This window comes from Alosa alosa, chromosome 13 (genome assembly GCF_017589495.1).
Source record: "Alosa alosa isolate M-15738 ecotype Scorff River chromosome 13, AALO_Geno_1.1, whole genome shotgun sequence".
Lineage (NCBI taxonomy): Eukaryota > Metazoa > Chordata > Actinopteri > Clupeiformes > Clupeidae > Alosa > Alosa alosa.
In genome coordinates this window covers 7,224,467-7,242,474 of record NC_063201.1, presented here as the reverse complement: position 1 = coordinate 7,242,474, position 18,008 = coordinate 7,224,467, and the positions used below count along the sequence as shown (strand labels likewise).

The following is an 18,008-nucleotide window of genomic DNA, read 5'->3' as shown; positions in this document are numbered from 1 at the left end:
AGAATGTGGCCATGAAATCATGCTTACTAAACAGGCCTATTCTGGTGTGTTCTTCTGTTCCAAGAATGTAAAGTCGCACGTCAACTAATCAGGTAGCTACCTGATACAACTATAAAATAGCAAGGTGACCAGTAAAACTACAGCAGACGACTACCCCTGGCTAAAAAAAAAAAAAACTTACTTTAAGATCAGGGCTCCGAACCAGTTCAAGGAACGAAAACGAAAACCAAAAACGAACGGAATTTTACGGAATTTTACGAGGAGCGGAAACGGAAACGAAAACAAAATGGTCTTCAACGGTCTTCCGGAACAGAAACGTTATTCTGAAATCCACAAAACCGGTTAATAACGGTTTTTTTTCGTTCTCTATATATTTTATAAAATTTCACAAAAGCATATCCTAAGTGTTCTACTCGTTTGATTGTAGGCGAACAGCCTAATAATTTGATTTCTGCAGTTTGAAAAAAAAAAAACGAATAAATGGACCTTTGGTCCAAATGTGTATATTTTGTCTTGCTGTTGTAATGTAACCTATCCGTCTGCCACCGGATCTTAGGCCAGCTCGTAGCGTAGGCTACTGAAACTGATTTGGAAATTGTTTGTAGCCTATGCGTAATAGCCTATTTTGCCTGTCCACGCTTTGTTGTTTTAAAGTCAGGATTTGAAATGTTTGCGCAATTATAGCCTATTCTATGTAGAAGAGTTAAACGGGAAATTTGAGATAAGCCTGGTCAGCAACAGACAGGTTCGTTTATAAACAGGGTTGGAATTATAGCGCAAGCCTTTGAAGATCTCCATATGGATAAAACTTAGGCTACAACCAGGTAAGGAGTGTAGGCTATGGGATGGATAGCCCATCTGAATGTTTTTGGATGCCGCCTGTGATTTATTATTTTTGGGCATAGCTATCTATGGTATAGGCTAAATCAAGGGGAAATAATGAGTACGTCTATTCTAAGGTAAAGTCCACAAAAATAGACTTGATAGGCCCGCCAAACACTGCCGGAACTTTAAGAACGAACGATATTTTGTGTTCCGAACCGGTTCAGGACCGATATGTTGGTGGCAGCCCCACTAACACAAAACGTTAAGGGAACGTTCGGGAACGTTAGTGTATGGTTCCCTAAAGGTTAGTTCGAACCAAACCAAAAACTAACGGTTAGGGAACGTTCCCTAAGGGTTCTAACGTTCCCTAAACGTTAAGGGAACCAACCAACTAAAACGTTCTCCTGTGGTTGCACAGTACCTTTACACAACGTTCCCGTTTGGTTGTCTTTAGTTGTTTTTTGGTTGTTCTGAGTGCGGTTTTGAAATGTTTATTTAAACAAGCTCCATTTCAGTTTTTGAAGTAGCCTAACATACAAAATGTTTGCAGTCACTTGATTTAGATCCACTCAAATGATTGGTCTTATGAAATCTAAGTAAGGTAAACGCATGCAAGAACGAAAACGTTAAACATAGGCCTACCTGAACCATTCGGAACGGAACGTTTGAAAAATAATTTTGTTTTCAAGCCCTGTTTAAGATGCTTCTTCAGGTTGGAGCAGGAGTATAGCCAGAAATTATAATTAAGGTGTGCCTGTGAGATTTTAGGTGGCCTCAACCCAGTAAAAGTGAGGGGCACAGAGATATGACAGGTGGGACGCAAATGACCTGGAAATGTAAGCACTATACTGTATAGCCTATCAGTGCTCTCAAAATTAATGTGATCGCGTAGGCCTAATGACAACCAAAACCCGCATGTTAAAATATGCAACTCGCAAGAATAATTCATTTTAAAACTTAAATGTAGATCTCCTGTAGGTGATCAACACCTACAAGTATCTGGGTTTACACCTGGACAATAAACTAGACTCAGCCAACACTGAAGCACTCTACAAGAAAGGGCAGAGCAGGCTGTACTTCCTGAGGAGGCTGCGGTCCTTCAACGTCTGCAGTAAGCTCCTCAGGATGTTTTACCAGTCTTTTGTTGCCAGCGTCCTCTTCTATGCTGTGGTATGCTGGGGATGAAGCACAAAGAAGAAGGATGCTGGGCGACTACAGGCTGGTAAGGAAAGCTGGCTCTGTCGTGGGAGCCAAACTAGTGCATCACTTCAATATCAGATAAAAGGACCCTGAACAAACTGATCAACATCTTGGACAATGAATGTCATCCACTCCACAGCACTATTACAAAGCAGAAGAGCTTAATCAGCTGGAGACTTTGCTCACGGTCATGCACAACTGACAGACTGAGGAAGTCATTTGTCCCCAGTGCCACTGAACTGTTCAATGCTTCACTAAAGGGAAGAGGAGAGATACACTTATCTGCTTCTCCACCTTCTCCGTGTTTGTGTACTGACTGTCCACTGGCCTACTGTTTTACTGCTACACTATTTACATGCTATATTAGCACATATGCATATATCCCTCCCACAGCCTGGATTGTGACCGTACTTAATACTTGACCAATGGCTGTAACCGTATTACTTCAACCTATTCTTGCACTGATATAGTTTTTTATATTACTTTGTCTACATTATTCTCTTATATGTCCATATTTATTTTATGCTGGTCTCTAGACTTTATTCTTGCACTGTTGCACTGTTAGACTTACTTATTTGCACCATCACCATGACACTCTCATAGAGCAGCCGTGGCCTACTGGTCAATGGTCAGCGTAATGCACGCTGGCTGCGTTTTGACGGGTGCAATGTGAGGCTAGTGCAAGACGGCGGGGCTTGGATTTAAACATGGAAACAATTTTATCATAGCTTGCTAGGATAAGCTATTATGGTTGGTTTGGCAGGTTAGAATGATGATGAATGATGAAGAACAGACAAAGTAATGGTAAGCGTGAAAGTATATTAGGTGGGAAATATTTGAAGTGTGCCAGGCCGGCCGACGATTGTGTGTTCCAGGCACACTGTGGCTATAGCCACTGGGTTGGAGGTGGAATCTTTGGATGCTGAAAGGAGGTTGGTTGCTGGCAAGCAGAGGTGTCACTACACATTTTGCTCTCCCTTCTCCTTCTTCATGCTGGAAATTCTATGCTGTTTGAATTTCCAAGATACAGTAGAAACGCATTCCTGCCCCTGCGTGCCAGCTCCGGCTGCTGCTTTTCTTCTTCTCTTCATTTTTTCATTTTCATATTGGGGTTTTGAGAAATGCAGGGAGTTGCCTTAATTTATTTAGAAAATGAATACATTTGTGAAACAGAGAAGTATCGTCATGTAATCCATTGATTTCAACAATGTAACTGTATTCTAAATACCAACTATTTAAATTGTAACGGTAATGCAATACAGTTACTCATAATTTGTATCCTGAATACATAACGCTGGTACATGTATTCTGTTACACCCCAACATTGCTTACTACATGGCTCACTGTATCAGTTGGCTTGAACGCTAAAACATGGGTCTCAGCTTAATGACCATGGGAAACTGAGGGCCAGACCAGTTTAGAAACACTGACCTACACGTTACTCATCTCGCCCTGGAATTTTTTTCCTGAATCTCAATATTCTGATCACATGTCTGGGCAAATTAAGTCAGCACAACTCAGAGGTTACATTAATTTTGTATGTTTATGAGGTCATCACATCACCAAAATTATTGGTTTTACCAAAAATATTTGGCAGTATTTTTAAACTACAAAAATACACACCTATAAAGCACTTTGATACAAAATAAGCAGCCATTTTCTTCAACCCGATAATAAAATACAAATTAGAAAATACTATTTTGTATTTGAAATACCTATTTTAAATACATGCATCACAAATACTGCCCATCTCCGAAGGCAGACAGATGCAGTAGATATTGACAGTCATTCTTAGATTAAGCCTTCATCAGTGTTATTTGAATGCCACTGTTTGTTATTTAGACCCAAGTTTTTTAAAGTTATAAGATTATTTTTAACTACCACACAATATTTAATTTTGGTTGACAGAAAAATAATATTCATGTCGGAATTCACAAGTTCGGATATGACCCGAAAGTGAGACCTAAAATGACACTACACACTTTAGACCTCAAACTTCATACTGTAAGAAATTAATCCTGCCGAATTGTATGCGTGATATAATTTCTCCAACCAAAACTAAATTCTGATGTTCTGATGGCAGGCCAGACAGTATGGCGCCAGGTGAGGTGTGAAACACCAACGATCATAGAATGGGTTTTGGGGGTAAGCCATTGAAAACCATCCTAGCCAAAGGTGTGAGGTTAACTCAATTATATACATAGGACAAAAGGCTATTTGGGTAGAAGCCAGATTAATTTGCATTGAAACTAGCATATAATGACTTGAGTTGGTAACTTTTAGTAGCTCAAGCAGACGGGATGAGGTAGTTCACCCAGACAGGACGAAGGAGAGAGAACTCCAGAGAATATACCGAGGGGCAGGCATAGGTTGAACCTTTGTTTACTTTTGTGAACCTTTCTACCATTTTACACTGGAATAAACCACTTTGTTGTATCAATTCAAAGAGAAAACATTTTCTATTTTTTCTTACAAGGCATAGGTTGATTTTTGATGATTACATAATTTAAAGACTAGTGAAACATACTTTGTTTGTGTATGCTGTATTGGCCCCAATGTGAGGTCCACTTTTCAAATGCATAACAACAGTGTACTGTAATACATTGATTAAAAATGTAAATTAAATTACTATTGCATTCAAAATGTATTTCCAATATATGGCAAGGTGAACCTAGATCTGAGAAGAGTATGTATTTTATTGTCTTTGCTTGTTCTCTTTTTTGTGTTCTCTTGAACATGAACAAGATTGGATACAAATCTTCTAATAAACGGCGTAATTCCACAGAATTATTAATGATACAAATACAAAAAGTTTACATTGCATTTACATAGAATATCTGGTTAAATGTGACCGATACAGAAGATTTTACACTAACAAAATTGGCACACAAAATGGTAGATTATGTTAAATCACCAATTCTGGCAAAACATTAACAGCAGATGCTTGCAGTTGAACATTAATGTACATAAGGAACTACTTTCTAGATTTTTTTTTTTTTTTCAAAAAAAATATTTAAATCACATAATATACAGATTACAGAACCCTAAGAATTACTGCTCTAGGTCATCAACCTTTCCACAACTCTCATTCTAATGAACAGTCCTTCAGTAAAATCGTTTTTAAAAGGTTATTAGTGAAAAGTTATTGTTCAGGTGCTTTGGGTTGTGTCATGAACAATGAAAAGTCCTCAGAACATATCAAAAGTAGGTTTTCTTTGCACTGAACTGGATGTTTGTACTTCATAATAATCAGGGATGAAACACTTTAGTATTTCAGAGTAGTTTTGAGGTCTTCTGAGGCCTAATTAATAGGACTTGTTATTAAGTGTCAGATCAGTGTGTGCACCTGGCAAAGTTTGATAGAAGAATTTGACAAACAAGCAAGTTGCGGTGAAAACAGACACAATGGACAGGCTGTCATCACACTGCCGATTGGATAGAAGTTCAAACGCTCACATGATCTATTCTACCTTTATGACATCAATCTGACCCCCAGGTATGCGATGGACCTTCCGTCTGTGGTCTTTTAATGACTGCAGCTTGCTGTAGCTTCGATCACAGATATGGCAACTGAAGACCATGGGCTGGCTGTTGTGCGCAGCATCCACAGCATTACTTATCTGAGAGTCAAGCATCCCTCCCGGCATGTGATGAACCTTCCTTCTGTGGTCTCTCAGAGATTGCAGAGTTGGGTAGGTTCTTCGGCAGGCTTGACAGGTGAAAGCAGGTGCCTGGCTGTGCATTAGCCTGAAAGATTCACCTGTTTGCATCTCTGGTCCTCCCCCAAGAATGCGATGAACTCTTCTTCTGTGATTTCTCCATGCCTTTTGAGTAGGATAGGCACGATGGCAAATCTGACATCGAAAGATGTTAGATGAGCTGCTTTGCACAGCTCCTAAAGGATCAGCTCTTTGTGGAACATGACTTCCTGCAAGTATGTGGTGGACTCTCCTCCTGTGATTTTTCAGTGACTTTAGTGTATGGTAGGTTCTCTGGCAAAGCTGACAGCGGAAGAAATTCATCTGGCTGTTTTGTACTCCCAAAGTCTCACTAGTTTGTGCTGCATTGCCTCCTCCAAGTAAGCTATGGGCTTTCTTCCGGTGGTCTTTTAGAGACCTCATGCTGTGGTACATTCGAGGACACATATTGCAGCGGAAGAATTTAAAAAGTTTATTGTTACTGGTTATGGTTATTTCCTCCCTGGATTCAACACTTTGCAACTCCTGCTCTTCTTGTACAACACCATGTGCCATCTTTTTGTGAACTTCCAAATCTTCTGGCTTTTGGAAACCTCGTGGGCACAAGCGACAACTGAACACTTTGTCCTGGCTATGAGTGATAAGATGCCTTTTAAGCCCCTCCACAGAGGTGAACCAACGTATACACACAGGACAGCGCATTGGTTTGACGGAAAGTGTACATGTGTTACTCTGCATGTGCAGGTCTAGTGTGTAAGTTGAAAGGAAGGACATCCCACAGCGAGAGCATGCATACCCCTTGGGTGCAGATGCTTCACCATAGCAACTCAACCTCAGGTGCCTCAGTAAAGAACGCCGTGTCTTAAAAGTCTTGAAACATTTAGGGCAGCTAGAAGGTGCTGGGGTTGATGGCTGCTGGCTGCTCAGCTGTGCAGTGGACGGCTGCTGTGGACTTAGGACGAAAGACTGCTGTTGCCGGAAAGACGCAGCATTGTACGGCTGTGACTGCTCCTCAGGAGCCGATTGCTGTCGGTATTGCACATGTGACCTCAGATGAGCCTCATACTTCATCCATGACTGCAGGTTTTCTCCACAGTGGGGGCAAATATAAGACTCCTGGGCATGCATTTGCAAGTGCTCAAAAAGACGTCTGGGACACGTGAAGGCCGATCCACACTCACAAGTCACTCTCCTTGGAAGGACAGATGGCAGTGACATAATTCCCCAGTTTCTGTCACTGTTTTCAACAGTAGGCTCTTGCCTTTTGGATGGATTCTCAGTTAGTGGTGGCAGGACAAAAACATTCTCTTGGCTGGCTGTATTATACGACCCTGATGGTTCATTCTGCATTCTCATTCCAGTAGGACAACTTCTCTTGTGAATTTTCAAACTGTCCATATGACTAAATGTCTTGCCACACTGGCTGCAATCAAAGACTTTCTTAGATTCAAAGACTTGTGTCTTATGCCTTATTCTCCCAACAGCACAAATCTTTAAATGTTTAGTCAGACCGTAGTTGCGAGTAAATGACTTGTGACAGCGTCCACAAGTGAAACGCTTGACATGCGCATTAGAAAGAGCACTTGGAATGTCCTTATTTTGTGCTTTTGAAACTGCACTGCCTTCAACCAACATCTGATGTAACACATTATTTTTGTGATCATCTTCATCTGCCTCAATTAACACATCAATTTCAGCCTCCTCCACTGCAGAGATTGCTTCCCTCTCCTCTCCCTGGTCTTCAATGCATATACCGTCATCATCATCATCATCATCTGGATGTTCTGTTCCAACATGCTCAACTGTGTCAGTAGGCACAATGTCATCTACTAAGACTATCTCTTTTGGCTCGGATGTTGTAGACTCAGCAGAATGTGGACTGAAAGACTCTTTAGGAGAATCAGAATCATTTCCATCCTCAAAAGGATCTTGCAAAACCTCAAAACAATTTTCATTATTTGGTTCTGTTTGATGTTTGTCCACATCGACAGACTCTGCATTTAACATCTCTTTCTTCACTTGAGGCTGACCACCTGTGCCAACACTCATGTACTTGAGTGGGTCCACATCACTTCCATTAACTTCCATGTCTGGGCAATCATTCTCCACAGCACCAAAAGGATCTTGAGCAGAGTCTGTCAAGGAGGAAATAAACCGACAGTTATGCTTTTTGAGAGAATAGAAGCGTGTATAACTGCGATTGCACAGAGGACAGTGAAACCGAGATGGTTGAGCAGCTTTAAGGAACAGTTTAGGAAAGCTTGGTGATTCCTTCCCCTTGCTGAAGAGGTCCTTGACAGGTGCTCTGGAGCAGGTGTGGTTTTCAGCACCAGATGAACTTATGAAGAGCTGCTTGCAACGGCGACAGGATTTCAGCCTTTCTTTTCTGTGCAAGGCATGATGCAGAATGAGCTTGTCTACGTCACTGAAAATGCGTTTGCATTGACCACACTGGTAATTTCCTTCAATGTCTTTATCACTGGCAACAAACCTTTGCCGAGTCTCAAGAAGAACCACAGGACAATACCTCCTAGCCACAGATACAGTTGGTTTCTTGGGTGAATGCTTACTATACACCATGCGCGGAAAAGTGTGGAAAGGCCTTCTTACGGAGGGTCTTAACTGTCTCTTGGGGGATGACGTCATATCTGACCCGTCTGGTGTTCCCACATCACTGGAAGATCCCTCTAATTTGTCCGAGCCCAGTTTAAGCTCAGGTGGCTTGTTAATGTTCATGTATGCGTTGGCCAATATTTTCATTACTACTTTATTGGGGGCTGGTTTCACATCTTGATTTTGATTCTGAAGAACCTCAGTGTTCTCACTGTGGGTGACAGAATTCTTCAAGACTTGTGCAAATTCATCAACCTCAGCATCAGGGGAAATATTATTCGGCATCTCCATGTTGGCCAATGGCAAATTAAGCTTCGCAGGGTCTAACGCTTGCTCTAGTTGTTCAAATAGATTGGAATTCTGTTTGGGAATTCTGTTGTCTGTGGCCAAGTCCTCGTTTAAGTTCATTATAGAAATCCCATTAGAATCACAGCTGTTGGGTGGCATGTTTAAAGAGCTAGATGTCAAGCTGACATCAGTGCTGGCTAAGGAATGTGGGACAGGATAGCTGGTCACAGCCGTTGCAGAGGATTCCTCTTTCAAGCCCTGTGGACTTACACCTGACTGGTGTGTCTCAGAGTGACTCTGGCCTGATCCTCCTTGGTGGGATTTTTTATGCGCCTGAAAATTGTTGAAATCTGTACACTTCTCTCCACAATCACATTTGTAAAATTCTGGGGCCATGGACGGAAAGATGGACGCACACACATGCCGTTTTAAGAGGTCCCTGCTACCAAACACAGTTCCACAGCTGGAGCATGAAGGGGGTGGTGGTGGATTTGAATATTCGCTGGCATGACTTGCTTGATGCACTAGCAAGGATGCCAAACCATGAAATGTTACTGAGCAAGCCACACACTGATACGTCTTTACTGGTGGAGCATCCGGAGATCTGGTTTCTCCAAGTCCAAACATTTTTCAGATGTTAAAAACAAGGTTCAGTGTACATCCATAAAATACTAGGGGCACCTAAAAACAAGAAGAACAGAAAAAAATACATTTAGGACATAGGAAATACACAGATATGAAACACAAAATGTTCAACTTGTATACCCCATCCCCTAAAATAAAATGTTCTTAAAGTGTCTTTTCATTTGTGAAGTGTTTCATAATCATCTTACATTTATTAATTTAGCAGAGACTTTTATCCAAAGCGACTTACTAGTGTTGCACAGTTGCACAATACCTAATTTTATTAGTATCGATACTTAGAATTTCATTAGTATCGATACATAGAATGACAGTGGTGTTTCTCTGCCCAAACTGTACCATGGTGGTGACGTGCAAGTTAGGTAGGCTATGCATCTTGCAGTGTTCTAATGCATAGTTCTTCTGGAAAACATGTTTCTTCTAGGCTAATGATCTATCTTTAACGTAAATATTCAGTGTATTGAAGGAAAAATAGCTTTACTTGTGATTAAATCAATGGTGCTGGTCATTTTTAGAAATCCCCACAGATGTATGATTTCACTGCTTTCATGGGAGCTCAGCTTCTCTCTATGGTAGCTCAGCTCCCACTGGCTCCCACGTAATTGGAACCCTGTTTACACTTTATTGCGTTATGTACATGTAGCTAGTGAATGTTTTATTAGGCTATGAATTAGGCTGTCATAGCACAATCATGCATAATGACCACAGATTAATTGCATACATCTAGAGTGTACGGTTAGCTTGCTTGCTAAAACAGCCCGGGAAGTATAAGAATGACCAGTGGCATTTTGCTTCACGTTGTTACATTGTGGTATCAAAACTATGAACATAAATCGCTCAACACTATGAAACATAAATCGCTCATGGTACTAAAAAGCTCAATAGGGTACAAAGCGCCTTGGTTAATTGAACATACTGGTGGTCTTCATCTTCTAAATGTTAACAGCTGATGAGAATGTACAATGAATACAGAAAAAAAGTGAAAGTGAAATCAAGGGCTAAAACGGTGGGCCGTTTATCTATAACTCAGCGTTTCTCAAACTGTGGGTCGGAGACATGCCAGGTGGGGCGCGAACTGACGTGAAAAACAGGAGTTTTTTTTATTTATTTTTTTTATCTGTAGCCTGGGCCCAGGTAGCACCCGATGCATTCACAGGGAATCGCTCGTGTCAAGGCAGCTTAGTTAGTCCCGACCTACATGAGATTTAGAACGTTGTTGTGAGAGTGGTGAATTTCATCAAAACCCGCCCTTAAAAGCGGCTATTCTCCGCGACTTTGGGCGAAGAGATGGTAGCTGACCAAAAGGCTGTACTGTTTCACAGCGAGGCAAGGTGGCTTTCCCGAGGTAAAGTGCTGTCGCGCGTGTTTGAGCTCCGAGTCTCCAAGACACTTATATTGGCCTGACATTGGTTCAGCCTCTTGCTATCTAGGATTGTGCTTCACTCACTAAATACCAGGGGACAAAGGGCTGCATATTTTATTAATTTGTAATTGAAATTGCTGAATTTGAACGAATGCAATTATCTAACTGCGAAGGCAGCAATTAATTGTACAGCTCGCAACCCTGACCCAATGATTAATCTTGTCACATGATCTTTATATTGAGGCCATCTTTCTTGTGAGACAGACAGTGCTGTACTTCTCATGCTCACCATTCAGGACTGGCCAGCTTAAAGTGTTCTGTTAAAGTACTGTAATAAACTCCGGGTTCGTTACCTACGTTGTTGGAGCTTTGTTTTATGTGTAGGGACCTTGAGCAAGCTGACGAGGTTTGATGCTGTTTAGAACAATATTACTGGTTAAAAAAATGCTATTTGGGAAGTTTTGGGAAGGGAGTTTCGCTCATGGCCCTTAGCTAATCCACTGTTTGCTACTTGGGGCTATAGTATATACCAGGAGCAAGCTCTCTAGAGGTTGATCAACGAAAAATATGTCTCCATGGCTTATTTGATGTGAAAAACACTCTTGGGTCAATTCTTTCATATCACTTCGCAAGTAGTCCGGTCACTTTGTGCAATGGAACTTAATTAAAAAATGGCTCCACTGGCGTGTCGGAGTCCTGTTCGCCCTGTCGGGACTTTTGTCCCGTGATTTTCCGATAATGACCGGCGTTCTACACATTATCCTTTACGTAATTACCGCTGCAAACATATAATTACCGCTGTCAATGGCAACAGGTTTTGTGCTTCTGATTTAAGTCTTTCATATCACTAGTAGTAGTCCGGTCACTTTGTGCAATGGAACTTTGTTCAAAAGTGAAATCAGCAGAACCGGACAGTAACGGAGTACATTTACTTAAGTACAGTACTTGAGTACAATTTTGAGGGATCTGTACTTTACTCGAGTATCATTTTTGGGGAGTACTCATGACTTTACTCAAGTACATTTGAGAGGCAAATATTGTACTCTTTACTCCACTACATTTCTATCCATAACCGTGAGTACCCGTTACTTCTTCTAACAAAAAGGAAAAAAGAAAAATCTCGGAAACCCTCAATTTGTTGTTTCCCTCTCAAATGTGATTGGATTGTGCAGGCGCCACTGATTGGGACAGCCTATCAGCAATCACCTTCAGCTTTCCGCCAAAGTCAACTCCATGGTCAGATTTAGATAAGAGATGAAACCATGGACGAAACAATGGATGAAGACGCAGCAGGTCCATCCCGGGAATGTGCCAACCTGTGGCCACACCTCGCCAGACTATTTAGATAGATAGATAGATACTTTATTGATCCCCAGGGGAAATTCAAGAAGTATTTTCAATTTTTTCAATTTCAATTTTTTGAACGAACAACTTAATGATAGTTTTAGCTTCAAGTGTTTCAATTACAAAATAGTATTTTGTATTTGAAATACGTATTTGAAATACATGTTTTAAAAAAACTGCCCATGAAAATGATTTGATTTTACTTTCAATTCCTTTTACATTCTCCAAGGTATTAACATTAACATTTTTCATAACTCCATGTAGGTTGTTTCTGTAAATGTAAGCACTGTGGCAGTAGTAATGCAATATTTAGAAAATGTAGGCTGCTCTTGTACTCTTGATACTCAAGTACTTTTAAAAACAAGTACTTCAGTACTTTTACTTAAGTAGACATCTGACTGTTGTACTTTTACTTGTACTTGAGTAAAATTTAGCAAAGGGTATCTGTACTTTTACTCAAGTAATGAAGCTGTGTACTCTGTCCGCCTCTGGAAATCAGACGGGTTAATTAGCTGTGTTCTAAAGAATGTTTGATTCAAGTTCACAGTGTGTTTTGCGAACTATGTTTGTATGAACTTGTTTCTCAGCAAAAGCTACACGAAATGGTAACAAATAAATGTAAAGAGACATGTTGTGGAGTATTTTTTCGTTTTGGCAAGTAGCCGTATAATAAGTAGGATAATGTATAGAACGCTGGTCATTATCGGGAAAATAAGTCCCTTCAGGGCGAAGCAAGACCCCTCCGCTGGCGTGTCGGTCCGGTTCGCCCTGTCGGGACTTATTTTCCCAATAATGACCGGTGTTCTATACATTATCCCTTACTTGTTGTTGTTTCAAGTAAAACAATATGCTTCATTGTTTGAGAATGATGTATCATATTATAGTATTGTTTATTTTCATTAGGCTGTTGATTAATTTGACACTGTTGTATATTATTGATATTCCCTTTAATGTTGTCTTACCATGCGATTGTTATTATTATTATTTGATAGAATGGACATTATTGTTTATTGTTGTTATTTTCCTTCATTTTCATTAGGCTATTGATTGAATTGACATTGTTGTTTATTATTGCTATTCTCCTTAATGTAGTCTGACCAACATTTTTAAATTGTTCCCAGTTAAATTTAAGTATTATATTGTTTTATATTTGTATGTCACTTTGGACAAAAGTGTCTGCCAAATCCCATAACCATATCATGTGTGGGCTCAGAATTTAATGTTAATGAGGGTCCGTGTTTGAGTTGAGGTCATTATATTTTGATTTGATTGATTTTGCTGAACACCTGTAAAAAAAAAAAACATACAAATACCTAATGTGTGGACAAGAACTCCCATATAAATACATACCTATTTTGGCCCTACAAAATTATGTGATACCCAAGCTAATAGGATTCACAGGTAATGGTAGCCTACAAAATGACTAACAAAAGTGGCCTATAGCATTCTTTCATACAAACATACGTGCATTTGTGGGCTTTTGGGTGGTAACCAGGCAGTAACCAAGTATGCCATGCTGTTGGAGATGCAAATAAATGCTGCATTGCCAGCACATACAAAGGAGCTGGCTTAAGGGTTATAAAAGTATTTTATCATGTTTATTTGTATAATGAAAGCACCAAATTCATAGCCATCCATGTGTGTTACCTTCTGGCTCCTTGACTATCATTCTGGTATCTTTAACGGGCAATTTGACGTCTTTAGAACACATTTTGGAGGTCTAGATTTTTTGACATTAATCACCCCTATGATATATTGCTATTGTCTATCAAGTGCCTGTTTTCGAAGTTAACTGATGGTCAAATCAACCAAAACTAGGGTTGCAAAGGGGCGGACAATTTCCGGAAACTTTTCATGGGAAGTTATGGGAATTTTGGAAATATTCCAAGTTGGAAACCATTGAATTAAAGGAAATTATGAGAATTAATGTTAATTTATGGGAATTAGCTGCTAATTTTGTGGAATTCACACAAACTGCTTCATATACAAACATAAATATAAACATTTTGTTTCATAATAAGGAATATGATTCGTTCGTTAGTATTTTCGCTTAGCTTAGGCCTATCATATGACGCTAGCTAGCATGCTAGTGGGAATCCCATTCTCTGCCTATGGTTTACTAGATAGATAGATACTAGAAGATAGCAACTCCGAAACCACTAAATTGCCCAAGGTACACAACACCACTCAACAACAAAATCCAATTGGTTGGAACCATAGACTGTTCTATATATACAGTCTATGGTTGGAACATTGACTGACTAGAGATAGATAGATACTTTATTGATCCCCAGGGGAAATTCAAGACTATCGCTTTGTCATCAGAATCCCAGAAAATGGAAAAACAAATAAAATAATTATAAAAATAATGACACAACATATCAAAACTCAGATTATGATTATTTATAAAGTTGTCAAGCTAAATCCGACCAGCAATATGACCATATGGTTATTAGCCTTCCCATTAGAGCTTAAAGCAAAATGACGTACACCCATTTGAATGAGGACAAAAGTGATGACAAGCCCACAACTGGGCAAACTTCCCCCAGTTTCCTACCAGTTATTCCCACATGAGATGACGTTCACAAGTATAAGTAAGTAAGTATAAATAAGTATATATACTCTTTTGATCCCGTGAGGGAAATTTGATCTCTGCATTTATCCCAATCCGTGAAACACACTCAGCACGCAGTGAACACACGGTGAGGTGAAGCACACACTAATCCCGGCGCAGTGAGCTGCCTGCAACAACAGCGGCGCTCAGGGAGCAGTGAGGGGTTAGGTGCCTTGCTCAAGGGCACTTCAGCCGTGCCTACTGGTCGGGGATCGAACCGGAAACCCTCCGGTTACAAGTCCGAAGCGCTAACCAGTAGGCCACGGCTGCCCTATAAATTACGTTTTCACTCGGGGGAAATGTTTTTTCCATACGCATGAACGCAGGTTTCCTTAATGTCTAGTAGGCCTAGCCTATGATTGCTGTGTGCATGTGATTGACGTATGATGTGCAAGGTAGAAATTTAACTGAATTTGCATTAAATCAGGTTGTTTTAACTAATATTATGCTGTAAGATAGGGTTTTTATCGATTATATATTTCAGTTCCCTGTTATAGACTAACTTGCCATATTAAAACATACCAGTTATTCCCGTTAATTCCCATGGAAAGTTTCCAACTTTGAACATTTTGTACCCCTAATTTTGCACCCCTAACTAACCAAAACTCGATGTTTGCACCTCCAAGTGGTCTGTGACATAAACTTGTGTGAAAGAATAGCCTTACAGACAAGTTATTATTTTCTTAACATAATTTATCAAGTGATTAGATTCAACCAGTAGGCTAACATAAACAATTCAATCAGTAGCCTAAACAATGACCATGTGGCACATTCTGTTTTCTGATTATCACAGGTGTAGGCTACAGTAGCCCAGTAGCCTACCCCCGAAAATCATCCCTGTACAAGACCTAGGCCTGGCCACTGTACACGGGGGGGCGGGGGGGGCAATTTCAGCTGAACGTGAACTGCAATGTAAATCGCTAAATGTTACTGACTTTTGGCTGTCTAACTCCAGTGCGAGAATTATAGCCAAGTTGGGAGAATCATTGAAGCAAAACGAAGACAATAATTTAACACTGAAATCAGGCTATTAGCTCTAGTTTGCTAGGCTAAACTGGCGACACACATTTGCTGGACGCCGTTGAGGTATGACGGTATGAGACAAATGGACAGGCAACACTGAACATTTAAAAACGTACGCAGCACGAAAACAAAACAATACAGTGCTCTGCTTTGGTGTCAACTATGCTGTAACTGTTAGCTGGGTGGGTAGCTTACCTTCTATCCTGTAGGCGCGTTACGCACTCATTGCCGCATACAATGACAACGGGAGAGGTGAGCTTGCTGCTGGATGCACGTGAGGTTACTGCTCATGATAATTTGTTTTTCCGTGCACGCACTTAGTACTATAAAAACATGCAACTGTAAAACATACGCGGTCTAGTCAGAAGCGCAGTCCTTCCCTGCAGAGCCAACCACAATGTCTCTGCCGCCACCAAGGCGCAAAAGCAACGTGTATCCTGGAAAATAATGTGTGCTCTCTGGTGGTGTGGAGTAGGAAATATTACAATCTAGTTGAAGAGAAAGAAAAAAGAGGATTTATAGTTTTATATAATTATTTATTTCTATATAATTATAGAAATTATAGCATTTTCTATATGAGGAAAATAAACAATAGGCCTAATCATATCCGTGTAACGCTTTGCAGTGCTTTGTTCTATTTGTTCCATCCATCTGGTCCAAATAAAAAATGTGTTCAATAATCCAATTTTCAATTTGTTTTAACTGGTCAGCAAATAGATAATTGCTGCTATTTTCTAAATGTGTCATTAGTCACGCAAGATAAAGAAAACAGAAACTGGATTGGAAACAAAAGTAAAATTCAGTTAATTTTTTTTTTTTACTGTTTTTGTTGGCCAACGGGGGGGGCTGATACAAATTGCGGTGTTGGTAATCACATTTTGTCAGCGGATGTAGAGATAGAGGGCTATCAAACACGGTTCAGCTTGCATCAAGGTGTCAAGCGATTGATAATGTCAGCTCGAGATCAGAACCTTAGATGCAGAGGGACTGAGACATTGCTGCGTCCTGACACTTATGAGTAGGCCTACGTGTTCTAGCCTGGGAGGCTTTGAAGACCTACATGAGCATTACCAATGGACTTGAGCCCTAGCCTACAGGCCAATGTAGGCTATTTGCTATTGAAATTAATAACTGGATAAACTGATAAATTAGGCTACACAAATAAGTGTTGTGTCTTCGTTTAGCCTAATGAAACCTAGTCTAGCGTAAAGCGTTAAATAAGCAAAAATGCCATGTCAAACAGTGCTTGGGGTAGCCTGTATAGCTCGGTATAGCCAAGACGTCGATGGCAAAGCTTTCTGCTTTGGGGAATTATTTGGTATTGCATGGCCATGGTATAGGCTAGGGCTTACTGTAGATATGTTCAACATAGGCTGAAAGTTCTGTTTAACGTGCCTTGTTTTAGTTATTATCTCTAAAGTAATGTCAAAATCACAAACTACTTCAGGCGGCGCTCTCTTCCACCATCTAGCCTGGCCCAGCTAGATGGTGTTCTCCCCCCGGTGCTCAGTGGTTCAGTCCAACCTCAAGGGCAAAAAAGGGAAATTAGAAAATTGACGCATCATTTCAATTTTTAACTTCTGAACAGAAAACCGTAACTGCTCAATTGAAAATCAAAATAAGCAACAATAACCCATTTACTGTGCCGTCCTAAAGAATGGATAACGGATTTTAAGCCTATTTTTATATTTTTTCATGTGAATTCTGCAAATAGAACATATTGTTCTATTTGATGGCTCTATCTCAGGAATTAATTAAGAAACTGTAGAAAAATGAGAAAATTAGCTCAATTATGTCTGTATGAGAAAAGAAAATAGAGAAGCGTCTAGCAAGAGCACCTCTCTGGGTTGGCCAGTGGAGCCTGGCTCCACTATGAGATGCGCCACAGAGCCGTGCAGGACATATTCAATTTCAATAACAACTTACTGTAGACCTGGGTCACCGTCAGAGTCTGTTTCAGTTGAGCCAGGGACCGGTCACATCTACCTATTCTTTTTGCGGGAGGCAGAGCAACTGTGACTCAACCGACAACAGTATTTTTTTTTATTTATTCGTTTATTTGTCAGGGACAATGCAGCGCACATTATTACACACATAGCTATCACAGTCAATGCCATAACAATGTCTGTAGATGTGTTACATAAAAAGGTTTCTAGCCAGTTGGCTAATTTGCAACCCCAGTCCATGGTCAGACCTTTCTAAAAAACATATTGTACTCTAAAAGTATTCTAAAGGTGTAATATATGTGTGCATACACCTCTCTATAGAGACCAACAAAACATGAAGGGTAATGTTAGTGTTCATACCCTAATCATGCACATCAGGACGACCACAACATACATAGGAACATCACAAACAGCAAGTCACCTAACACAACCCCCAGACACCCAACTGCCCG

At 40.3% G+C, this 18,008-nt stretch overlaps 1 protein-coding gene across 1 annotated transcript; it reads right to left on the bottom strand.

The window, feature by feature from the left end:
• Nucleotides 1-4,703: 4,703 nt before the first annotated feature.
• Nucleotides 4,704-16,019, bottom strand: im:7147486 (zinc finger protein Xfin). Its single transcript, XM_048262048.1, has 2 exons — nt 15,806-16,019; nt 4,704-9,305 (listed from the first exon to the last, which is right to left on the bottom strand). The coding sequence occupies exon 2, from the start codon at nt 9,249-9,251 to the stop codon at nt 5,487-5,489; it is 3,765 nt and encodes a 1,254-aa protein (XP_048118005.1). The 5' UTR covers nt 9,252-9,305; nt 15,806-16,019; the 3' UTR covers nt 4,704-5,486.
• Between the last annotated feature and the right edge of the window lie 1,989 nt (nt 16,020-18,008).